Source organism: Uranotaenia lowii, chromosome 2 (genome assembly GCF_029784155.1).
Source record: "Uranotaenia lowii strain MFRU-FL chromosome 2, ASM2978415v1, whole genome shotgun sequence".
In the NCBI taxonomy this organism is placed as follows: Eukaryota; Metazoa; Arthropoda; class Insecta; order Diptera; family Culicidae; genus Uranotaenia; species Uranotaenia lowii.
Window position 1 is genome coordinate 279,963,534 of NC_073692.1, and position 24,819 is coordinate 279,988,352.

General features: G+C 37.3%; 1 protein-coding gene across 20 annotated transcripts in view; it reads left to right on the forward strand.

Annotated features, from left to right (window-relative positions):
• LOC129744717 (muscleblind-like protein 1) overlaps window positions 1-24,819 on the forward strand; it is a 302,890-nt gene that overhangs the window by 122,913 nt on the left and 155,158 nt on the right. For 4 of the 20 annotated variants that reach the window (XM_055737388.1, XM_055737394.1, XM_055737395.1 and 1 more), the window contains exon 4: window positions 13,470-13,510. The exons of the other annotated variants lie outside the window; for them this stretch is intronic. In XM_055737388.1, the coding sequence (XP_055593363.1) occupies window positions 13,505-13,510 (6 nt within the window). In that variant the 5' untranslated portion in view covers window positions 13,470-13,504. The remainder of the gene's footprint in view (window positions 1-13,469; window positions 13,511-24,819) is intronic. 20 annotated transcript variants of the gene reach the window in all.

Here is a 24,819-nt window from a genome sequence, read left to right on the forward strand (position 1 = left end):
TCTGAATCTTGAGTTCCTGACATTAAAACTCATAATTTCTACTTGCATTCTGTCGTTTAAATTAAGAAAATATAGCAAACCAAAATAGAACTTCAACTTATCAACTCAGAAGTTTCAGCCTATTTAGTGCCTCTAGGTTACGTATAATCTACTTAATTTTCGCGTTAAAATAGTTCCTATTGAGATGAAACAACTCATTCACCATGAATGATGGTGCAAATGATAGCAGCATCCTGGCTGGCTCAGTTTCCCAAACGGTTAAAGTTTTCCTTGAAGAAGGTGAAAAACAAACCGAAACTTTCCATTCGGGATGGATAAAAGAATGGAAAAACTTCACCAAAGCGGAAAATTGAGACACAAAACACCGCTCCCCCGGCAGCAAGAGTTGTTAGTTTTTCGTTCAGTTTTCCTTCAGATTCTTTCTTAAAATGCAATCAGATAATTGAGTTGTGCTTAATTGAAAGTGGCCAGACAGGTTGCATTTTGAAAACATAGCGGGATAGTGAAGAAAAAACAAACGGCTACACAAACTTGGGGTGCAATATAAAACTTCTCTAGCAGTAAGAAGTGCAATTCCATCAAGATGAGTTGTATCTCGTAGGACCCCCGGAGAGTCATAAAGACAAGATCAAATGATTACAGCTGAGCAGGAGACTCAGCGATGTGTGAGAAACAAAAATATACGAGTAAAAGTAACAGAACAAATACAGCTTTAAAACAGATTTCTTAGGGTAAATAATTTGAAAATTTCATTTCAAATAATCTTCAACCAATTCAATCAAAAGCAAAATTTTAACTCTTCAACCAGACTGAAGAATTTCGAGTTAAAATTAGTTCAGTCAAACGATTTCACCCTACGAGTAGAACTTTCAAACGAAACCAACCTTTAAGAAAATATTGATTTCGTATTGGAAACCATTTGACAACTTGATGACTTGTCAATCAAAATAAAAACGCCTCATGCTGCCTTAAAAATTCCCAAGTAAATAAACCGTATTGAGAAAAAAAGGTCCACTATCGAAGACAGGCACCAAATAAGGGGGCTTGGCTCAATCCTTCCCAAAAATTGAGATTCAGGATTGCTTTCCAAGGGGAAAATTTGCTTCCACAAAGTGACGCTCGCAACTGTCACTTCTGATACAAAAATTCATAAATTTTTCACTTCGCCATAAGGCTCTCCGTGTCCCATACCCTTTCACACTTCCATCGTTTTCGTCTGTCACATATTTTCTGATATTTTCCTTTGTCTTTTCCTCGCCCCGGGGTGACTATTCTTTGGTTTCCGGTTCCTTTACTGTCTGTGGTGTGCGTTTACGCAAAAATTCCGAAACAGGAAAGGTACACAGTTGATTCTTTATTCACCACACCACCAGCAAAGCATCGACTAGAAGGGGACGCTCGAAATGAGTTTTTGCCATCGTCTTCCCGGAAAAAAGTGTCTTTCTCGGAAATGTTGTGTGTGGGTGCGGGAATATTTGGGACAAGTCTGTGCCGAAATAGAAGTCGATTGATGGCAGAATGATCGATAAAAATTCCTGTCACGTTTTCGGTCGTCAGTGAAAATTTAGGCGAACGGAGAGAGAGGAAAAAAAACTATACAAAAGAGGACAATTTCTCAAAATCGAAAACGGAACCCACCTTGAATTGTGTATTCTTGTGATGAAACGGAAGAAATTGTATCTGAAGTTCCGTTTATCGACTTTCATTGTCACAGGGAGCGTGGCAGAAGAAAAATCGAACTGGAAGCGTCCTGAAAATACAAAAAGACAACCGTAAAGTATCGTTGGTGGAATGGCGAAAAACGCGTTAGACTATCAAGTTAGATAGCTTTTTGGTTAAAGTCGGGTTTTGGCATGGTTAAATATCAATAAGCACCCAATAAGGAACTTGAAGAAAAAGAAACAAACAAAACATTTTGGGAAATTCAATATTAAATTTTTAACCATGTTGAGTCGCCGCGACTATTACGGCCCCCTTTCCCATACTAACAATAACAAATAATTCAAAATGTAATCAAAATGTAATTGGATACACTCGGCACAGAAAACTTAATAAGTAAAAGGCCTGAAATGAACGTTTATTTAATTATAAAATTTTGTGAAATTTTTGCAAAAGTTTTACAAAAGAATTATCACGAGAAAAATTGATAATAAAACAGTTTTTTCGTTCGAATATGACGACAGGGGTTGAGGGATTTTTATTTGAGTTTTCTGAAAACAAAAAGAAGTCTACTATCAAAAAAGCTTTAAATATATGAAAACCTAAAAGCTCAATTAAAGGAAAGGGTGGGATTAGATTTTGAAAACCTTGTCCTTGTGGAAAAGTATTTTTTGAAAAAAAACGTAAAAGTATGGTTTGAAAATGTAGTTTTGAAAATAAAGTGTTACAATTTGTAAAAAGATAAGCAAACTTAAAATTATCAAACTTTCAGTGAAGAATCTACAAATTCTGATGACAGCCCAAGCAACAAAAAGTTTCATAAACAGGTACGAAAAAGTTAAAAAAAAAAAGTTTGAATAACCTTATTTTCAGATAAACATATTACGCACCAGAATGGTCACTCAAGAAATCAAATTACTTGCCCGACTGCCTTTTGTTCTAATTGGAACTAAAACTCAAAGTGGTGATATAATTTTGTAACATTTCTCACCAGTTAGCCAGCCAGCCAGGAAAAAAGCACCTCAATGCACTTTTTGTGGCTTATTTTATCCCGTATAAGATACTTTTGTGCCCTTTTTGTGATTTAAGTCTCTTACAACGTACTTATAAACACAGAGAACAGACGGATAAGCTCGAACAAAAAATCTTCAGAAAACTTTGTAAAAATTTTAAAGCAATCATCAGAAAAGTACGTTAAAAATTGACTGGAGACAGTTCCATCTGTTGCGGCGTTTAAAAGAAACAAATCAATTTTCAAAGCGTTCAGTTTTCGAAACGGCGTAATCGTATATGGAATCATGAATAAAGTGACCAATATCTCAGTAAAACGAACGGCATCAATTTATTGCTTGATAAATGCAGAGTAACTTTTAACTCGCCCAAAATTTAACTAATCTATTTAGTACTACTGCTGCAGAGAAAAACATGATCAACTTGATCAAAACATGATCAACTTTTGGATCAAGCTTTCGCATTTCTTGAACAGTTATCAAAGTAAGAGAATGCATCGGCTATGTCCAGTCGAATAAGAACATTCTTGACGATTTTTTCCCCAAAGCAGTACTGATTCTAGGCATGCCGAGCGGGTTTCGTTCACGTATCTCATTTGCATCTCATTGTTTAAAAATTTAGTACTTCTTGCAAGTTTGATGAAAATAGTGGATAAATTCTAGGATTCATTTTTTATGTAACGTGTAACGAGACTTTAACAGCGATTTTCTTTAAACATGCCAAGTAGCTCATACGACCTGTTAAAAACTCAATCAAATTTTGTTTTTTTTTCTCTGATTTGTTTTGACAGTTCTCTTTGGTGTGTTTAGAGACATCTGGTGGCCCAGCCAAAAAACAAAATTGGTTCAAAAAGGGCGTCTATTCTCTGTGTTATAAATCACTTTAACCACTTTCAAGTTCATGAGTAAATATAGTTCACTCATGGGAATTGGGCAAAATAAGTCATCTACAACGTAGATATAAGTTTTGTAACTGTCAAGTTCATCAATGAGTATTTATAGTAAGCTTAAGGGAATTGTTTTTTTTTTCTCTTTTTCAGTCAATATGTAACTTTCAAAGCCTTCATTTAAGCACAGATGCGACTATTGGTTGCATAAAAAATGTCGAAAAACACAAACAAATTTAAAGTTTTTAATAATTTTAATTTTATCGTTTGCTTAACAAATTTCCAATCAGTAATTCAGTACTCTCAATCGATTTTTTTTTAAGTTTAGAGTTTTTTTCGGATGTTCTGTTCTAAATTCGACAGATCAAAATCAATAATGAGATCGTTATCGCTTCGGTTACAAAAAAATATAAAAATCTCAAAGTAAGTGTGATGGTGATTATTGATGATTTATAAGTTTCAGAAAATTAATTTGTTATTTTAAATGCTAGTTGATGTTGATTTTCTGGAGGGGTTTCATTCTTATAAAAAATTATTAATTTTAATTTATAAATGGACATTACACCTTAATTTAGAAAAAAGCATCAAACTAGCAAATTTGCAATCTCTGCTTTTTTGCTGGGATTCTACCAATGCCAAAGTTAGTAGTCGAATTTTCATTAATAATGTTATATGTATTCGATAAAAGAAAAATTACTTCAAATCTAAAACCTTAAACATAACTTAATTGAAAACCAACTTACTCTTCAAAAATTTCAACTAATGGAACCTTGATAACGACTGAGAATAGATATTAGAGATTTACCTAAAATTCGGTTGGTCGAATACCACCAAATGGCTTAGAGTATCACCAAAAAAACCGTTAAGCCGAATATTCGGTTCGCCGAATTGTTGAGCTTAGTAATCGGCCGAATAAGCCGAATGTTTATTTTTAAAAATCATACAAAAACAGCCTTGTCTATTTTATTCTATTTTTAATAAATTTAAAGAGGATTTAAACCTTTGTGGTCATTCACCTTCGGTATCGAAGAATTGGTTACATTTCAATTTTTTAACACAGTCTTATCATTTTTTTTAATGATGTAGGATAATTTATAAAATATCAAAAAAAAAACTACCCAATTACCAAAAAAATCAAGGTTTCAGTAAAACATTTTAGGTGTATCCGAATATCTTTAAAGTAGATCGTGCTAGATACTTTGATTATCGTTAGTTCCAGATTTTCTTAGAGCTTGTTAATAAATTCAATAAATAATTCGAAATAAGTCAAATCTGGCCTGGATTCCAAGATATGGTTCAAAACATTCCGGATCACATTATTTGCTAAACTAAATTTAAAAAAAAACTCAAATTCCTCTTTTCAAAGTTCAAGTTTTTGCAACCTAAACTATTTTTTAGAGTAAATTAAAAATGAACATCATTTTTTGAAATTCCGCATTACGATTTGAACGCTTCTGAAGAGATTTAAAGAATATTATAAATTTAAATTTTAGATTTCTTCTATTTTTTACGTGCAGTGAAAGTATAGCATACTTGTGGTTAAGGATCATCGTTCTTTTTAAGTACTATTTGAAGATATCTTGCTTTAGTTTTCTCAAATAGTATGTATATCAAAACTTGCAGACGTAACACATAACTATGTACTTATAAAAGTATTAACTGATGCCTTTAAAAAATGTTTCCTCAATATTCGGTACACACATTATTTCAAAAAGCATTTTATTTTTTAGATTTCTCCTGTTTTTCAAGCATTAAGTTGTTTGAAACAATATGAGGCAATCAGAAGCGCAAGTATTTTTGTTTCCCAAAAAATCTAGTGTTTTTCCTCACCGGAATCAAACGATGAAGCCTCGAAAAAACAGTCTGCCTCAATTGAGCTCTACCGCATAGCAACAGAGGTTAGGAATCCAACCAGGTTGGCCCCAGAACGGCAACAGAAAATTCATCTTGTACCGAAAGTGAGAGTGTCCTTTTGTGCCCCAAAACAGCTAAACACATATGGGACTCCTAAATGTAGGCAGGTACCGTAACCCACACATCATCATTCGGGCGCCAAAAACATCATCGAGGAAAGTTGTTTTTTTTCGGTGCCTTTTCCTCTTTTTGCTTCAGAACCCTGCGATATTGATGACCTCAAACCAGGTATCCACCTAGGCCTCGGTTCTCGAACTTTGCATCCGGATGAGGAGAGAAGTTGGTCGGTCGCATGACATCACATCCTGGTGGCATTTTAGGTGTAGCACAAATGCGGCAACCTTCCGTCTGTGTTGGAAGCGCTACTGGAAATCCCCACGGAATGGAACCTGCTGAAGCCGGCCTTATGGAGGTTGGTTTTTTGATGGTTCTTAGCATTTTCGAAAGAATGATGCCGTATGGTACCAATAGAAAAATTCCGACACGGAGACAAAAACCGGCGAACGAATGACATTCCCATATTCTCCCAGTGGAAGGCTTCGTTCGGAGTAAATGAATGAAAACCACTTTTTGTGTCGGGTTGTTTGGGTTATTGATGGGAAGTTTTTTCCCTGGATGGGGGAAAAAGTCGAAAAGGGTGGTGTTGCGAGCTTATCGGGCGGAAGAGATGGCAATAGAGGCGACGAAGTCAAAGAGTGTCAGCTAAATTAGTCCAACGGGGATCAGACAAACTGTGCGACGATGCGACGCTTCTTTGCTTTATCCGACTTGTGTAGGTATGTGGTGTGTAATCTTGTGAGTATTTTGGGCTCCCCGGTCGTCATTATCCGAAGGAAGCTACAAGGCCAGAGCCCGCAGCACATCGACTACGTGTGTCATAATTTTGGCAGATGGAGATTTTTCCGAATGTCGTTGACCCGAAAGTATTTTTCGTTTGATATGTTTTGAAACTTACAGTTTCCTCCGGCGTCCGGAACAGCAGCAGACTTCTGCTGCCACGAGCAGAACCAAAACATTGTTTGTTTTTGTTCCTCTCGCTATGTCTAATTCGCAATCGAGAACAAAAGTTCAATGATTGCTGATGACAGGTGATGACGATAAACACGGTACAAATTTTTACATCATCACACGGTTAAGCCAGACTTCTCAATTTGGTTTCGTGGTAACACAATAGTGTTGCCAGATATTCTGGGTAAGAGTATCAAAATACTCATTCAGAAATGAGTACTTTCCCGGTTAGAGAAGATGATAAATGAGACAATAGCAATCGCTAATGAATTGTGTAGCTATGTATTTAATAACTAGATAACTCTATTCCACCACTGAAACCTGCGTTTTCTACAACATGAAAATCGAATCAACCTTGACTTCCAAAATATGCTTGGTAACCTCGGAGAGAAATTTTAAAAAGAAAGCCGTGTTTGCCGATTTAGGATATACAGACTGTATCAGTGTTCCGAATATCACTCATTTTCAATGAATGTTTCTGATTGCACTTCGCACCTGAACGTACAACGGTCAGGTTTCGTTATTGATTGCTACTGGACCTACCCGATCATCGATCGTTCAATTCATCGCTAAAATACAGATCACCTCGTACGATGCTTGCTGTCAAAACAGTGCAGCACCATCATCAAATTGGAATCTCACCAATGCGCAATGCATATGGCGAATCTTGTTGGTCTTCGATCAGGAGTGAATGGATCAGGCAGTGAGTGAGTGATACATGAAGCCGATCATTAGCGTATTTTGTTTGATTTGATATATAGCAAATTAATAAATTTATTTGTTGTTATAACGTTTTTTAACATCAGTATGATCAAAATCAAATTGAAGTTGTGTTTGTGAGGGAAAGATGTTCACTTTCGCCATGTTTTTCAAATTTTACAAGTTCTCTTATTAAACTATCGTCCGTCACGTTAAAACTACTGAGAATTTATGGTGTCCCGCACAACTGTTTGATTTTTCTCGTCCTGCAAAAAATAATTTTGAATTTCATATAATTCAGGCAGATACTGAGTGAGCTACATCCCAGTAAGCGCGTCCTCTCAGAAATCGACAGAGCATGCAAAAAATTGAGAGTTGAGTCACCGAACTTAGAATAAAACGGTTAACTTCGGCGACACTCCAAGAACGCAAATATTTTCATTCGGTTTGTCCTGCCGAGATACCTAGAGGCAACAAATACGAATGCGTACATGCGAAATCAGTTTGAATCGTACCCTCGCACGGTGTGGTCGCATTTTGTCCCCGTGTCCCGTGTGTGCTTTCAATCGTAGCTGTCGACTTCTCAGGCAGGCGAACACGCGTCTCGGAGGGAAACATACAAACACGATTCGGATTGTGTTCGTGTGTTTCTCTGGAGGGCGTGTCTTAGCTTAATTCGTGGCACTCACCCAAGGCACGCGTATGGTGTGTTCCTCTCTAACGATGAAATGATGCAAAATCGCCAGAGAGATCGTTACGATCCCTCTGGCGATTTGAGTTACCTCTCTGCCGATTCAAATTTACCGGGATTCAGAATGGATCAGTTTGTATCTCACTCATCTCCGATATGCGATGTTTGCTAAACCGATGATTCTGAATGATGCGACTCGGTTTGCATAGCTGATAGGAGCGCTGATCGAGATTGCATACCAGCCAGGCGAAGCAGTTGCGAGAGGCGCTATCCCATTATACAATCTGAATGTTTCCAACAGGAAACGCATCCTGAGTGTTTGTTTTTATTGATTTTCGGAAGACTGGACTGTATAATCATGAAAAACTTTAGAATATCTTTTAACACTCAGTACCAAAAATGGGAATCGAATCTGCGGCCATTTCACCAGGCTAACCGCTACGCCACTAAGGCGAACAAAAAATTTGCCTATGAGAAATGATACTCGAACTCATCATTTGTCTAATCCCATTCAGTCTTACTAGCTGTGTGCCTATGCCTACTGCTATGCCAGCTGTTTAAGAAAATTTTCGAGAACAAGACTATAACAACTTTTCTTCAGAGTCTTAGAAAAATCAAAATTCGGTAAAATGGTTTTCGGGAAAACCCATGAACCTTCTGTTCGAATTTGAGTTTATCTGATTGCCTTGCCTTGCCGCTGGAAAATGGTTCCGTTGAGCTCCGGTAGGCCGGTTCACGTGTCTCGCATAAAGCCTTATCGGTGTGAGAGCCCGCCCTGATTAGGCCTTCATATTCCAACGAAACCAAACTACATCAGAACAACATGCCACAAAGTCGACAACGGTGGCGCATGCATGCCACTTTATCCAACGAAGACGAGCAGCAGCTTTCGAAATTAGCAAAAGATGTCCTTCAGCTCAGCTCAAACATGTTGTGTCTTGCCCCTGCCTGTTTGTTGGATGTTCGGGTTGAAATGGCCGGCAACGAAGAGCGACACTTTGGCTTCCGGAATCAGAACGCTTTTCCATCGGGACGGGAAAATCCTAGCCCAAAAGCGCGAACTTTAACGGCTTAATGACAGTGCTGCACAAGTTCCTCCATCCTGGTTTCCCAGTGGATAAGCACTTGCTGACTTCCGAGAAACTTTAATATCTTCCTTTCGGGGTGCCGCGTATCTTTGTCGGATTCCGCCACTTCCCCACCCTTTGGAAAATTACTCCCTTCCGAACTTGGGAAGAGTCCATATGCCTCGCTCTTCTCATGTCTGGGAGACTTTGGGGAGGTTGCAGCGAAACGTGAAATTTATATCCAAACTCAAAAGTCGTAATTATCATTAGAGGCCATAAATTTTAGCGTAATTATTTTCTTCTTGCGATATTTATGCGCATTAAGGCGCCAACAACGAGGATCCTTCCCGTTTCTCGTCTCCGGGGTGTTTTTTTCTTCTTCTGAGTAGGACTGGGGATTTGTTTGGACAGATTCCTCCGAGGCGGGAGGATAATTTCTCTTCAAAGATGTTGTCCAGGGAAGGGTGAAGGTTAACGGCTGGCTGGCTGGCTGGCCAGATGGTTTTGCGTGAGAATTTCCACGTACTTCCGGTTTGGCTGGTGTTATCAGCTCTGATGTAGGAATGGAATTTTTCTGGAAGTTTTTTTTACTAATGATGTTACAACAATAACAGAATATAGGTTGGTTGCATAACCACAGGGGCTAGTGAACTTGACTTTCAGTATTTTTTCGATAGTAGTTTTTACACACTTCAACCATCTTTTCTCAAATTTGAAACATATTACGACTGCTTTATAACAACTTTTGTATAGGGGAAATAATATGATGGCCACACGAGGCAAGTGATCATCTCTTTTAGCGAAACTGTTTTTGAATCTTTTTCGAAGCGCACCTACTTTTAGAGATCACTTCTTTTTTTCACAACGGTAAATGCATTTCAGAAATATCATTTAGTTCCACAGTTCTCATGTGGTGACGAAAAAATATTCGAAGAAATTTTCTGTTTTACAACCACTCACAACAACCTCATATGAGCAAAAGAAACATCAATCAAACAAAAAAAAACAACTTAGGAATCATCTTAACTGACTTGACAAATTTAGAATTTTTATTAACTAAAAACCTATTTTTAAGAGTGTTGTATCGTTCCAAAAACAAATTTTTCAAGCTTGCATTTTTTTCCGATGGCCTAGAAATCGTTTGTCATACTCTCAAGTCGAAACCTTGACTTAAAAGTGTGATGCAAAATGTAGGATTATTACCAAAAGGTTTAAAATTTCACTATATTTATTGTGAATAAGTCGGACGAAGCTGACTTAAGAAAATAATATGAATTTAATACGAATCAAAACAAAATTTTTAACAGATAGGTACTCAGTATGTAGACTTGTGAATTCCGAACGCAGATTTCAAGTCCTGATTCTCATCTACACTGCCGGCCTAAAGTTTGGGATCACCCACTAAAAAACATGCAAATTTTCATCGTTCATATCTCAGCCGTCTTAGGACATATTGAAAATCTTCTGATCTCATTTGAAAGATAATGAGCAATAGCTATCTCGGAGGTATTTTGTCCAAATATAATGTTTTAGTTTTGAACTTAAAACTAAACCTAAAGTTATAACATTTTCAAAAAGTCGCACTCAATATTCAAAGCCGATCATCTCGGGATAGGGTGGACCAAATTTCAAAATTTGAGTGGCATTAGAATTCCTGTTCTTTACTTCTCAAAACACAATCAAAAAAATTTGAGAAAAAATTCAAGAATGTATTTTTAATTAATAAAATAGACACTTGAGTTATCGTCCAAAAGTTTGGGATCACCTCTTTGTATGGTGAGTTTGGAATCATTCTTATAAAAACATGCAAATTTATTTTATTCATATCTTTCTCATCTAACAACGTATTGCAGAGCTGAAGAGTTCATTTGGAAGCTAAGGAATTGTTGTTTTTTAATAAATTCATTCAAAAATTATATTTTAAGGTGAGAACTATAAAAAAATCTGGGAACTTTCAAAAAAACAATTAATTAAAGGTGATTTTTTTATGGTTATCACTTCAAATTATAATTTTTGAATGAATTTAATGAAAAACAACAATTCCTTAGCTTCCAAATGAACCCTTCAGATCTGAAATAAGATGTTAGATGAGAAAGATATGAATAAAACAAATTTGCATGTTTTTATAAAAATGATCCCAAACCCATCATACAAAGAGGTGATCCCAAACTTTTGGACGATAACTCAAGTGTCTATTTTATTAATTAAAAATACGTTTTTGAATTTTTTCACAAAATTTTTTGATTGTGTTTTGAGAAGTAAAGAACAGGAATTCTAATGCCACTCAAATTTTGAGATTTGGTCCACCCTATCCCGAGATGATCGGCTTTGAATATTGAGTGCGATTTTTTGAAAATAGTATAACTTTAGGTTAAGTTTTAAGTTCAAAACTAAAACATTATATTTGGAAAAAATACCTCCGAGATAGCTATTGCTCATTATCTTTCAAATGAGATCAGAAGATTTTCAATATGTCCTCAGACGGCTGTGATATGAACGATCAAAATTTGCATGTTTTTAGTGGGTGATCCCAAACTTTTGGCCGGCAGTGTATATATATAAAAAGCAATTTCTGTATGTTTGTTTGTTTGTCCTCTATAGACTCAGCCGTCTTAAGAGCTAGAGATCTGAAATTTGGCATAGATGCTCAATAGGACCAGGAATGATGAAAAATGTTTTCAGATTTACGGATGACCCCTTCTGAAGGGGGTCGTCCATACAAGACAAATATTGTTCTCGCAATATTGACGTTAATTTTCGTCGGATTGTGTTGAAATTTTGCACATGAGTGTTTTGAAAGAAGAGCAATCGATTTCAGGTGTAAAACTTTGTGTGAGGGGTCAGCCAAAGGGGTCGTCCATATTAACTGTTCGCTGTTTTTGTGATATTGACTTTATTATACATCGTATTCAGATGAAAATTGGTATACGATAGTTTTGAGTGACGTGCAATCGATTTGAGGTATCCAATTTAGTGTAAGGGGTCGTCCATATTAACTTTCCAATATCTTAGTGATATTGCCGTTTTTATACATCGGATTGGAATGAAAATTGGCACATAGGAGTTATTATGGACAAACAATCGATTTCACTAATCCAAACTTAAATCAGGGGTCGGCCATAGGGGTCGTCCATATTAAATATTCACTGTTAATGCGATATTGTCGTTTTTATACATTGGATTCAGATGAAAATTGGTACACGAGAGTTTTGAGGGACGAGCAATCGATTTCAGGTATCAAATTCATTGGAAGGGGCCGGAAAAAGGGGTCGTCCCTGTTAACCTTTCAATATTTTTGCAATATCGTCGTTATTATACATCGGATTGGGATGAAAATTTGCACACGGTAGTTTTCAAAGACGAGCAATCGATTTCAGATGTCGAATGTTTTGCCAGGGGTCGACGAAAAGGGTCGTCCATATAAATTATTTCTTTCACTGTTTTTAGCAATTTTGACGTTATTATGCAATGGATTGCTTTGAAAATTTGCACACAGGAGTTTTGAGGGAAGGGCAATCGATTTCAGATATCAAAGATTGAATAAGAGGCCACTGAAAGGGGTTTAACCTTTTGGCAATAATTGCGTTGTTATGCAACGATCGAGTCGAGTTTTTTTTTGGCACGGTTTATTGATTCCTGATTACAAATTTAGTAGCAGAAAGTGATCGTCCAATATGTTTGCAATTATTTCTTAACAATGAATTCGAAATTGCATATGGAAAATGCTGACTTGACTTTACAATTGACTTTCATACAAACTGTTCATGACAAATTCCAAGTTGAAAGCGAAACGAAGTTCGTATGGGATCAGCTAGTATCATATACATACATAAATTGCTATCTGAATTATTTCAATGGTAATTTCTTGATATCGTAGATTTTTCCGTGAAAGGCTTAATTAAGGCCATTCTTCTAAGTGTAAACCTGTCAAAAAAAAACCAAGAACACTATAGGATTTCCTTGGATCACTGGGAAAAGTAATGAGCAAATGAATTTACCTGATATAATATTAATTTTTATTTCGTAGTTTGTGGCTTGGGAACTTTTTCCATATTTTAACCCCTGAATGTATGTAAAAAAAAGTTTGAATCATCCTAATGATCTCAATGACAAAAAAATGAATGACTACAATATGTGTTATTATGCCTTGCAGAGAAATGACACCAAAATATGAGATGCAATTTTTTAAATTAAGCGCTATAGAGTTGTTTTTAACATTTCTTACCCATACTTGCTGATCGTGTACAGATGAGAAGGGACAATTAACCTCAAAATCTCTCTGTACAAAAAACGGGCAGCCGGTTGACAAACATGGTCGTTTTTGAGGTTAATTGTCCCAAACTGAAAAGTGTTATTGTAACAACCAGCATAATATCACGAACACTACCAGCGGCAAATAGGACTATGTCATTCAGTATCGATGACTAAATTATTTGAATAGCCATGCACATTTTTGTTTTCATAATCACAATTTTATCATTTCTTTCTCGATAATTTCAAATTATTAATTTTCATATCTTCTTTCTACTTTCAGGTATATTGAAGACACCTTTCAATTCATGTGTAGAGATGGAAGTAAGTAAGGACGCTAGAAGTTAAAAGAAATAAATGGTTGAAGAAGTTTTCGCTAAACACATGTTACATTTTCAGTTTAACGGTTAAATATTTAAAAAAAAAATCCTATTGATCTCTTGTGTTAAGATCTCTTGACTGTTTTACAAAACACCAAAAAATACACAACTTATCTCTATTCTCTTTAATTTTACTGCAAAATCTTGAAATACCAATCGGATATCCTTAACGCCCACCTATCCTCTCGCATCTCACCTCTTCACTCGATAAGAACCGTTTTCTCCTAGCATTCTGCCCCTGTCTGAGCTCTATGTGTTTTCCGATAATTTAATTTGGGCTGAAGATTCAATTCGATTGCAGCTCCCAACCTTCCCAATCCGAGAAGAGAAAAAGAATACGATAACCTCAAAATATATACATGTAGGTATATCTCCCTTCGTTTTTGTTTTGTTTCTTCCGTTCATCTCGTTCTCCTCGTATCGACATAAAATTGTTCCGCTCTGGTGATTCAAAGTTTATCAAAGGATTTCTTTCTTTGTCCGCCATGGTTTTGGCTGCCGCTCGTCGCCAAAAAGAATCAACCGGACACAAATGTCTCCAATTGGATTCGATTGATACACATGGCGTTTTGGGACCCTCGTTTGGGGGTGAGAATATCTTGAAGATGGACGAAAAAAGTTGCTCAATTGCTGCTGTCCTTGAGAAAGCTCTCCAGGGAGTTTCGAAATTTAGGTACTGAAAGTGTTGGATTGGCAAAACTTGGCAGCAGCTTTCTGTTTCTGCTGTTATCTGATTACTATTCCAGTTTTTTGCTACCTTCTTCGAAAAAACTACAGAAAAAAAAACATCAAGTCAAGCAAAAGTTTTTCTTTTGCTTTCTATGGAAATTCAGCCCGCTTTTTGCCTTTTTTAAAGATCGCATTATTCTAATAGAGAGATATTCGAATCGAACTTCTTTACTTTGACTGGCTTATTTTTCAGCGATCGAGGTGAAATTCCACCTTGAAGCGCTTCAATTTATGCAACTCGGAACTAGAAGGCAATTGAAAACTAACGAAAACGAAAGAACCAAAATCCCATCTAGAGGAAACGCGAAGAAAAATTTATTTCTTCTCAGAGCACCCAACCATCGCCGTCAGTAGAAATTGAAGATGCACTTTTGAAGTCAACTTCAATTGATGGAAAAAGCCGTCATTGAAGTCTCTTTCTTCAACTTCAAGATAGTTTGATGAATTTTTCTTATCATTCGAGTCGGCGGGCTTGGCGGCGAGGCAATCTGGAACAGCAGCAACGAAGCAGCTTTCTCGTAACTTTTTCCCGATGGAGACGTTACACAAACATAAACAAAGAAGATGGCGGAGACAGCTGCTGAAGAGCTGGTTGAGATGCTTTATATTTTATTTTAAAATTAAAGTCGTCAAAACATCGATGCGAAAATTTATAGGCAATAGCACTCGACAAAAATTTCTGGTCAAGTTATTTATTAACAGTTGAAAAATAGTTCTAAACTTTCAGCAATAGAAATTTTTGTTTCAAATTTTTGGCTGAAAAAATCGAGTTTAGTGCTTATATTTTAAGAATGTTTTGGAATCTTATACAGAGCTAAAATATTTTCGAATTTGAAAACGGTTTTCAAAACCTTTCGTCAGAAACACCAGAAAAAAAACCAGCTAGGTTCCGCAAAAATTTCCAACTAGTAGCTGCGACGCCTGCAATCCCATCGCAACCCTACTCACATTATGGCAGACGAAGCTCGGGAGTCCAGTTGATTAGAATGGCTATTTCCCGGCGCTTGGGCCCAGGTGAACCGACGAGAATGGTGGTGTGCGGCAGCCCTGGAACCGGAAAAAGTTTGAATTTATATTCACCATATGAGAATTTATAGTTCGGCAATGTGTGGATGGTTTTTGTGCTTTTGTGGAAAGGTTCAGGGTTTTTTTTTTCCTGTAGGTACTCATTCGTGCCATGCTCTGGCCTTAAGTGATGTATGGGGGGATGAAATTTCATCCCCCCTTTCCTCGCATTTCTGGTTGGCTTTTGGCAGCCACTGGATTGAGGCGGTTACAGAAACCTGATAAAAGTGCCGACTGAGCGCAATGTCGGAAATTTCGGTGTACCTACAAACTCATCTGGGGCTTGAAAGTCTTTCCACTTCTGGAAGGTGGTTGATTTTATGTGGCAGAGCTCTAGTTTTTGTTGTTGTTCTTCTGATGTACGGATCTCGGGGGCACTTTTATACGTTGAATTTACATGTAGCATTGATGGGATTGTATTACAGTTTGCTCAAAGTTGCAACTTTTGCAATAATGTTTAGTTGAAGTTATGCCTCCACATAGCCTGGAACTAGTCTTCACAAAAGTATGAAAGTGGGAACATTTCTACAATGGAATGAAGCTGCTGCATGCTCAGAAAATGCAGTATTTTCAAAGCTAGTAAATGTTAAACATGTTGATTATATTCTAAACAAATTCTTTATCCCATTCAAGCAAATTGGATCGGGAAAAAAAACTCTCGCCATAAAACCACTCTTCATTAGCCACTTTGCGGATTCTGAGGAAGACAACAATTCAAACTCTCGAGGTGAAAATCCTATTATAAAGTTTAATTGACGAAAAGAAACCGAAGCCTCAGGAGTTTTCCGTAAAAACCAAGCCGGCGCCATCATCAACCCATCAAACCGAGGAAGGTGGGTGCTTGGTGTTTTCGCGCCTCTTTAATAATTCATTCAGAAAATATTGTTTCTGCACCTAAAACAGGCGCGTAAAAATCTGCTGTTTTTCTTCGAACGGTGCGAAAACATCCTCCGGGAAAATGAAACAGAACAAGGGCGGCCATCGAGTCCCTCGACAAAATCTGTTGTTCTTTTTTTCCGCCCGTCGCTCTCATCTGTTATTCCAGTTAGGCAGGGCTTTAAAATATGGAACCTAATCGCGTTTTGCCCGAGTTCATGCCGACAAAAAATATCGTTTTAGGCATCTCGTAGCCCATTGATTCGTCGTCTTTTGTCGCACCGGTCGGAGTGAAAAGTTGAGGCACGATCGCTTTAACATCTTTCGTTAAGCGAGCATTCCGTTATTTACGTTCCGTGATGTGAATAAATTGTGATGCCAAGCAGCCAATTGACTTGTTTTCTTTACACCATGAAAAGCTTATGTGCTCGATTTGCGGTCAATGGAGATGAATGAAAAGACCAACCGACACATTGGGTAGTTGGTACCAGAACTATACTAAAAGCATGTCGTTGGCCAGTGGGAGATCCGATGAATGAATGAATGGTCTTTGGCTGTCGTCTTTTCATGCGCTCTAAGCTGCTTTCATTATCGATACCGACTACTGGAGGCACTCTTGCCTCTAATATAGGTAAATAGAGCGATTTCCCGACATCAGGTATTACGTAGTATGAGCAATCTGTTTTCCTTTGACCACAGGTGATAATCGATTATGACACCTCCATTAGTCACGATTCATTACCTGCCGGCAGGTAACTCTAGGTGTTAAATACCGAAAGTGCAAAAATGTGAACCAAGTACGTCGAAGGTTCTTCTTAAGTAACATAATAAAATTGAAAGCATAAACACAAAGTTATCTTTTTAGCTTACTACGAAAACCTCCCAGAACACTACAGAATGAAAAACCATTTAAAAGACTCACAAGGACGTTTCAAAAATTTTACATAAGTTGGTAAGATTGCAGAATAAATCTATTCGTCATTGGAAATGTTTTTCTTATCTGTTGCATACATTCAGGCGTTTTGAACCCCACTCGAACAATAACTTTATTGATTAAGCGTAACCTTTAGTTGAATTCACTAATTATTGATGTCTTGATTTAGTCATATAAAAATGATCTTGTTCCTACCAATATTCCGCTGTGATTAGTTCCCTGAAGCTGTTTTTGGAATCCAACCACCCACACATATATATGTTTCGTGTTTGAATTAAAGAATTAAAGATTCCATCAAGCTAATTTAGCTGCTACTCAACACACTCTACGCTTCCTGTCTGAGGTTTTCCTTGCTCAAGTCAGCCAACAGTCAGGGTCTCGGTGTAGTTGCATTTTAGTTTTTTTCTCCGTTTCATTTCCGTTTCCCCCAACCTTGAGCCAAACGGCTAGAAACACATCATCATCGTAACTTGGCCGCCAACCAAAGTTCTTAGCGTGTGGAAAAGCGTACAGAACTTTTTGGCGCCTTTTCACGCGAGTTTCATTTTCGGTTCGCTTAGTCGGAAAAAATCTCGCTTTTAACTGAAAGTTGTTTTGTATAGTTGGTTTGGTTTTTAGCTGTTGCTATACTTGCGAAGCCGTTTCTCTGATGTTTCACTTTGACTTTTCCGGACTGGAAACTAGGAGAGCGTATAGCCGTTCGTTGTTGGTGTCGGTGATGGTGTTGTTCGACAACAGCAAAACCGGAGAATGGAACAAGAGCAGGAACATTTTAAATTAAATGAATGAACAAGTTTCTTCCAACTCGTTAAGCTTCCTTGGCCCAGGCGTTGCCCCAAAGTTGGTGGGAAATTCTCTTGAGCACTGGATGGGTGTTGGGATTCTTTACTTTTTTTTATCCCTCCTTTCGTCTACTCTATTTGGGCTGTGAGTTTGATCATAGACCGAGCTGAAGGAAAAAGTAGATCCACACACATACGGTCCACAAGAAGCACATGTTCACATGTGCCGGGTGTCATGATTTTGGGGGCGGTGTGGAAAGTCACGAGGCCTCGACCGAAGTTAAACCCTTGTTTGAGTTCTTCGGATTCCTCCGACATTCTCGGGGGTCCCACTTTTCATCTTCGCACCGAACGTCTAGGGTAGGATAAGTTTTTTTTCTGCTGATCCAATTTTTTGTCCGACCATTTTCAACGGGCTGCCTTTGAAAGTTGAAACTGTAATTCGGTTTGAATTATAAACCCGTTATCACACTGAAATGTGTGGAAACTTGTATGCTGTTTGGAGGAAAATGGCCTAATTTTACGGTTGACTTTTACGCTGAGAGATGGTTAATCGTGAAGCTTGCAGCTCGTTTCTTGTTCATCAATTACGCGATTTAAACTCCACAATTACAAAAGTTTTTCCATATTAAATGAAGATACCAATTAAACTTTTTTAGTAAAATGTGTAATACAAAATGAACTTTTGATTTTTTCAAAAAAAAAGTGACAAACATCAGAATAACCGTAAACATATTTAAATGTTGATTATTTTGTGCCATATCTGAAAGTTTTGAATATATGTATCAAAATAAATAAAAACTTAAGATTTGTTAGTGATATACAATAGAACCTCGCTTATTTATCTTAGCTCCAGTTTTTGGATAAGGAAAGAATCATTAAGATATCGTGTTGTTAGACTGAGTCGGTTTGGGCTCATTTTTGAATTTCTCTAACCCTTGGGTCTAACAAGCTTCGTTTTGGTTAAAAACTGATCCATGTTTTTTTGCAGAATTTTTAAGTAACGTTTACATGAGTAAATTTGAACTTTGTATGGTTAAATATTTTGTACTGAAAAATCAAGATCATTTTTGTTTCTTCTGTTGGATCAAGCCCGCTTATAGTTTTTGCGCCAATTTATAAATTTTATTTAGAAAATTTTTCGCTGAACAACTTTGTCGAAGACCGTAATTTCGTATTTTACTAGCCCTAAAATTTTTTAGCTGTTTAACAGGGGTATGTCTCTTAGCATTGATAAACAATAAATTCAACTGACATCACTGCTTGTTCCCCGCGAAGCATTAAATGAAAAGTAGTCATGCAATACCTTGCTAGGTATCCAGCAGTTATGTCAATTGCATTTATTGTTCATCAATGCCAAAAGACATACCCCATGTTAAACAGCGAAAAACTTTTAGGGCTAGTAAGATACGAAATTACCTTTTTTTCCTAATATGATACGAAATTACGATCTTCGACAAAGTTGTTCAGTGAAAAATTTCCTTGAGAAAATTTATTAATTGGCACAAAAACCATTAGCGGGCTCGGTTCCACAAAAGAAACAAAAAGGCTGTTGATTTTTCAGTACAAAATATTAAATTTTCCCATAAAAGATCAAATTTACTCATGTAAACGTTACTTGAGAATCCTGCAAAAAATCATGCATGAGTTTTAAACCAAAACGAAGCTTTGTATACCCTAGAGTTTGAGAAATTCTTCATTTATCATTCCTCCCTTCGATTTCTACGAAAATGACGAAGGAGGGAATTGATAAAGTTTAATGAATTTGATTGAAAAAAAAATGCGAAAAATCAAACATTTAAAAAAGCGAAAGTCAATCTGCAGATAATGAGGATCCTTTGTATTCGAAATTTTTCAAATTTACTATCTACAATAACAAAATTTTTCGATTTTGTGAAATGTGGATTGAATGCAAGTTTCTGTACAATTTGTAGAAAACTAGCTGACCGGGTGTGCTTTGCTACACCTTCCAAAAATAAATAAAATTTGCAAAAAAAATTTTATTTTTTTTGTAGGTTAACATCGATTTTAAAATAATGGAGATGATTTCATCTTATTTAGTAAAACTTGATTTTTTAATTTGTTTATCAATATCAGAAAATTTTAGTGAGTTTTTGTATGTAAAAAGAGTTCTTTAATTATGCCATAATGCATGTTTTGTCGATATTGATTCTCCACCCCCTCCCTCTTCCAAAAGGAGAAGGGCTTACGGATTTTTTTTCTTCGGTTTTTGTTGGCTGGGGTGGCACCCAAATTTGCATAAAAACAATGTTAACATATAATTATCGTCACACGCCGCATTTGGCTCCATTTGTTTGATAAGTTTTCGGGTGATGCCAAATAAAATACTAAAAAAAACTTGTCTCCTTTCCTACTACACCCTACAAAAAGGGAGGATCCGAATTAATCCGTTCGCAAATAACTTCTCTTATAAGTAAATGATGGTCTCTATTGATTGATAAGTACTCGATTTATACTAAAAATAGCTATATGGGAGCCCCTCCCTTCCCTTTATTCCTCCCATCCTCCACTACTTGAAGGAGATAGGCGTTTCTGATAATGATATCGATTTTTTTGTATCCAAAAACCCTTCATTTCTTCGATAAGTTATCAAGACGGGCAAAAAATTGTATAGGAGCCTCCCTCCTTCTTTCCTATCTTCACAAGGAAGAAGGGAAGGGTCTCAAATAAAAAAAATAGAAATATTCTTCGTATTAGTTTAGCTTAAACAGATTTGTAGTTTTGTACAAAAAAAAATACAGGAGAACCTCTCCCAATCTCTCCACAGGAAGAATAAAGAGATACCGAAGATTCAGGGAAACATTTATCATACCCTAATATCATCCCATCCAAAATGTGTATCCATTTGCTCGATTTGTTCTTCAGTTTTACAAAAATTTGTATGGAAGCTCCCCCACTTCTCCTATTTCCCCTTCGGAAGGAGGGAGGGGTTCCAAATAATCATAAAAACATATATCGTTCCCAAATATCTTCCCATGCAAAATTTATTTCCATTTGCTCGATTAGTTCGATTTGCTCGATTTACTCGATAAGCTCTCCAATTAAGCACAAAATTGTAAGGGAGCCCCCCTTCCCTCTTAATATCTTCCCGTCGGAGGAGTGATGGGTTCCAAATACTCATTTTACCATTTCTCGTACCCTTATACCATTCCATACCAAATATGGTTCCATTTGCTTGATTAGTTTTTGAGTTATGTAAAAAATTGTAAGGAAGGCTCCCTCTCCCTTCCTATCTCACTACTGGAAAAGGGAAGGAATCTCAAATAATCATTGAAATATTTTTCGTACTCAAATAACCTTATACGCCAAATTTGGTCTTATTTTTTTAATCGGTTCTTGGGTTCTGCAAACATTTGTCTTTGGTTTGACAGGGAGGGATCCGAGTCTATAGGGAACAAACAGAGAGACAGATATCCATTTTTTATATATAGAGTAGATTTGGCTTTCTTTTATTATCGCCGAGCCCTTCCTCGTCATGTTTCAACTCTAAATGAAAAAAGAAAGATTTCAAATTTGTTCCGGCTTAGTTGATAAAATCCAAAATTCAGTTCGAGCTACACTTTGCTTGATATTTTACCATTTATGTGTATTTTTGCTATTATCGAGCTTCATTTTGCTATCGAGTGAATTTATACTCTAGAAAAAAAAATCAGAATGATACCTAGGTTTTCTTTCGGATAAAAATGAATTATCTCATTGTGGACTCAGTTTCCCCTCCAACTTGACATTATGAAAACTTTAATGAATCCTAATTTGAATATCGTGTTACGATTGTGGCAAAAAGTCGACGCAATGTACACGGACATCACTGTGGAATTTGACTCAGTGAATCCCTTAATTTTACTTTTAAAGTTAAAACGCTAGGGAAGCTACTTAACCAATTATGTTTTGCTATTAGAATCGGATCATTTGAATCTTCAGATTTCATTCTGACTCCAGGGGTACCACAAGGAAGTAATTTGGGCCCTTTATTGTTTACCCTGTTCTGTAATGATATTAACATGCTGCTTGTTGGATGCGGAGTACTGATGTACGCAGACGATTTGAAAATATTTTTGATCGTTAATAGTTTGGCAGATTATCAGATATTACAGCGATTCCTCGATACGGTTGTAAATTGGTGTGCTGTCAACCTACTGGCCTTAAGCGTTTCTTCCATTTTTGTACGACTGCAACATCCAGGGCGAACTTCTACATCGTGTTGATCAAATAAAGGATTTTGGCGTTGTTTTGGATAGTCATATGACATTTTAGCGTCACTACAGCGTCTGCTACACTTGAAAAGGCTAACCGAATGCTGGGATTTGTCATACGTCTGAGTAAAGAATTTACAGATCCTGTTTGCCTTCGAGCTCTGTATTACTGCCTGGACCATTCAATATTTGAACCTACAAATCTGGTGTGGTGGCCATTTAAAGCTACATGGGTAGCGCGTTTTGAAGCGGTTCAACAGAAATTCGTTCGTTATGATCTGCGTGATCTACCGTGAGATAATCCTCGAAACCTACCTTATGCACAACGTTGTGCTTTGCTTGGCCTTCACACGTTCTTGGAACGCCATTCCAACTGTCAATCACTATTTGTGGCGAAAATACTCAGAAATGAAATCGACTGTTCTTGGATACTCTCCAGCTGTAATATTTATGTCCCAGAAAGAACTCTGCTAAATCGTGACTGGCTTTCACTTGAATCGAGAAATACACGCTATGGCAGCAACGACTCCATACGTTCCGCAAAATAAGCTTCTTACGCCATTATGCTCTCTTTGAATTTAATATCTCAACTGGAACATTTAAACGCTTGATCGAATCTATCATAAGTGACCAGTTTAGAAACTATTTAGAAAACTCTAATTGTACGGTTAGGTAGACCTAGATATAAGTTAACCATTAAGAAACACATCAGATGGTCTTTTTTATGAACAATAAACAATAAAAAATAAACAATGCTAACCAAATTATGCCTTATTTTGGTCTCCATTTTGCTTTGATTTAGGCATCAAAGTCTACTCAGGGATGTTATTATTTCCGCCAAATACCGCCGCCCCCAACCACCGCCTCCAACCGCCGCCACCACCGCCAACGACCACCGCCTCCAACAACCGCCACCACCGAATAAAATTCCAGCCATAACAAGTGATTTGAAAAATTCAAGTGTTCAAGTGAAACGAAATTATTGTACACAAATTATTGTAAAAAATTGAAAAAGTTGAAAAAAAAAGAAAATAAATAGTGATGAGGAGGTTTTGCGCCCACTGGAGAAGGAACATGAAAAAAGTTCCACTCCCGCGGGCTTTTCCCTGCTCATGTATAAAAAAAAAAAAAAAAAAAAAAAAAAAAAAAAAAAAAAAAAAAAAAAAAAAAAAAAATTGAAAAAAAAGCTAAAGTAAACAATTTTTTTTCAAGCAATCAGTATTGTTTAATCGATTTTAGCTAAAAAAAAACCTTCAAGATTAAAAACTCTGCTTCTACTCTACTCCCTTATAATTTTAAAACGGCTCGGTAGTCGAGTAGTTGGCATGGTAAGACAGTAATCGCTGACTCAATGATGGCATGGTTTCGATTACCATATCGGTACTGGGTGTTCAATATTGTTCTTAAATTGTCCACTTCATTTATTCAGTCTGTAAAGCCCAATTGGCTAACACGGTGTATGCCTTTCAAGAAATTACGTCTTTTAAAGAAAAACCATCTGTCATTTTCTCCAGGAAGGAGAGCGAGCGTAAACAACTTGCATTAAGAGCACAACTGGAGCATATTTTCTTAGCAAATAAACATTAACCATCTTGAAGATAAATGCCTAACACCTCTCAGTAGAGTCATTCAAATAATGTCGACAAGTTTCGTGTAAATCCCGTTTTTATGTGTTGTGCAATCAAATGTAGCAACATTTATTCGCAAGTCCGCCGCCAGCCAAAGAAGGATAACTACCATAATCATGCTGGAAACAGAATTGTATACAATTGTTATCTTGCCTTATGGTACGAATGGGCTGCACGAATCAAACCACCGATTCTTTGCTGGATGCCACCCGCCACACTGCCATCATTGATGGTTCCCAACAATGGACCCCATTAAAGCTGATGCCAACCTAGGACGACTGCCGCCGTGCAATAAAAACCCCTAATGGTGGCAATTGCTTTGCAGAAATCCGTAGCAGGGTGCCAGTAGCCAAACTATGTCTGCTGCTTGCTAGTGTCCCTTGCTTGTTGGTTGACTCCAGGAACCAGAAAAAGCCTCCGTCGTCGCCACCATACACACCCATACACCAACCCGGAAGCAGCAAGGTGACATCTTTCGCCATTTTCCTTTCGGAAGCGCCTTATCGTTCTCATTTTTCTTCATTTCACCCACCTGTGCTCATCAAAACGATACTATAGCCACCCCCACCTCCACATGGCAAATGGCACATCCGACTAGGCTAAGCAGGGAGCCTTGGAAGGCATCAGCTTTCGCCATTGCTGCTGTAGTGCCATTATTCCGAGAAAGCCAACAGCCGACCTTCTTCCCGGCGCGGCGCTCTGGTCAAATGCTGCCATTTGTCGGGCTGCTTTTGTGTCCCTTGGCATAGATGGGGCCACGTCCGATGTCCATGGAGCCCATCATCGGAAGTTCCTAAGCCAGCGGCGAACAAATTGCTGTCCGTCGAATGAAATTAGCCTTTCCGTCTTGCTACTTTTACGATCCACTGACGACGACGACGACGAGGTCCAAGTCCAACAAACAAGTCGCCCAAGACTATTGAGGGACAATTTCTGATGGTTCTTCTTCCTTTTGATTAGGGCTGGGCTGAGCTATATTCTACACGAGCCATCCATTCGCTGCTGATGATGATGTTGTTGTTGTT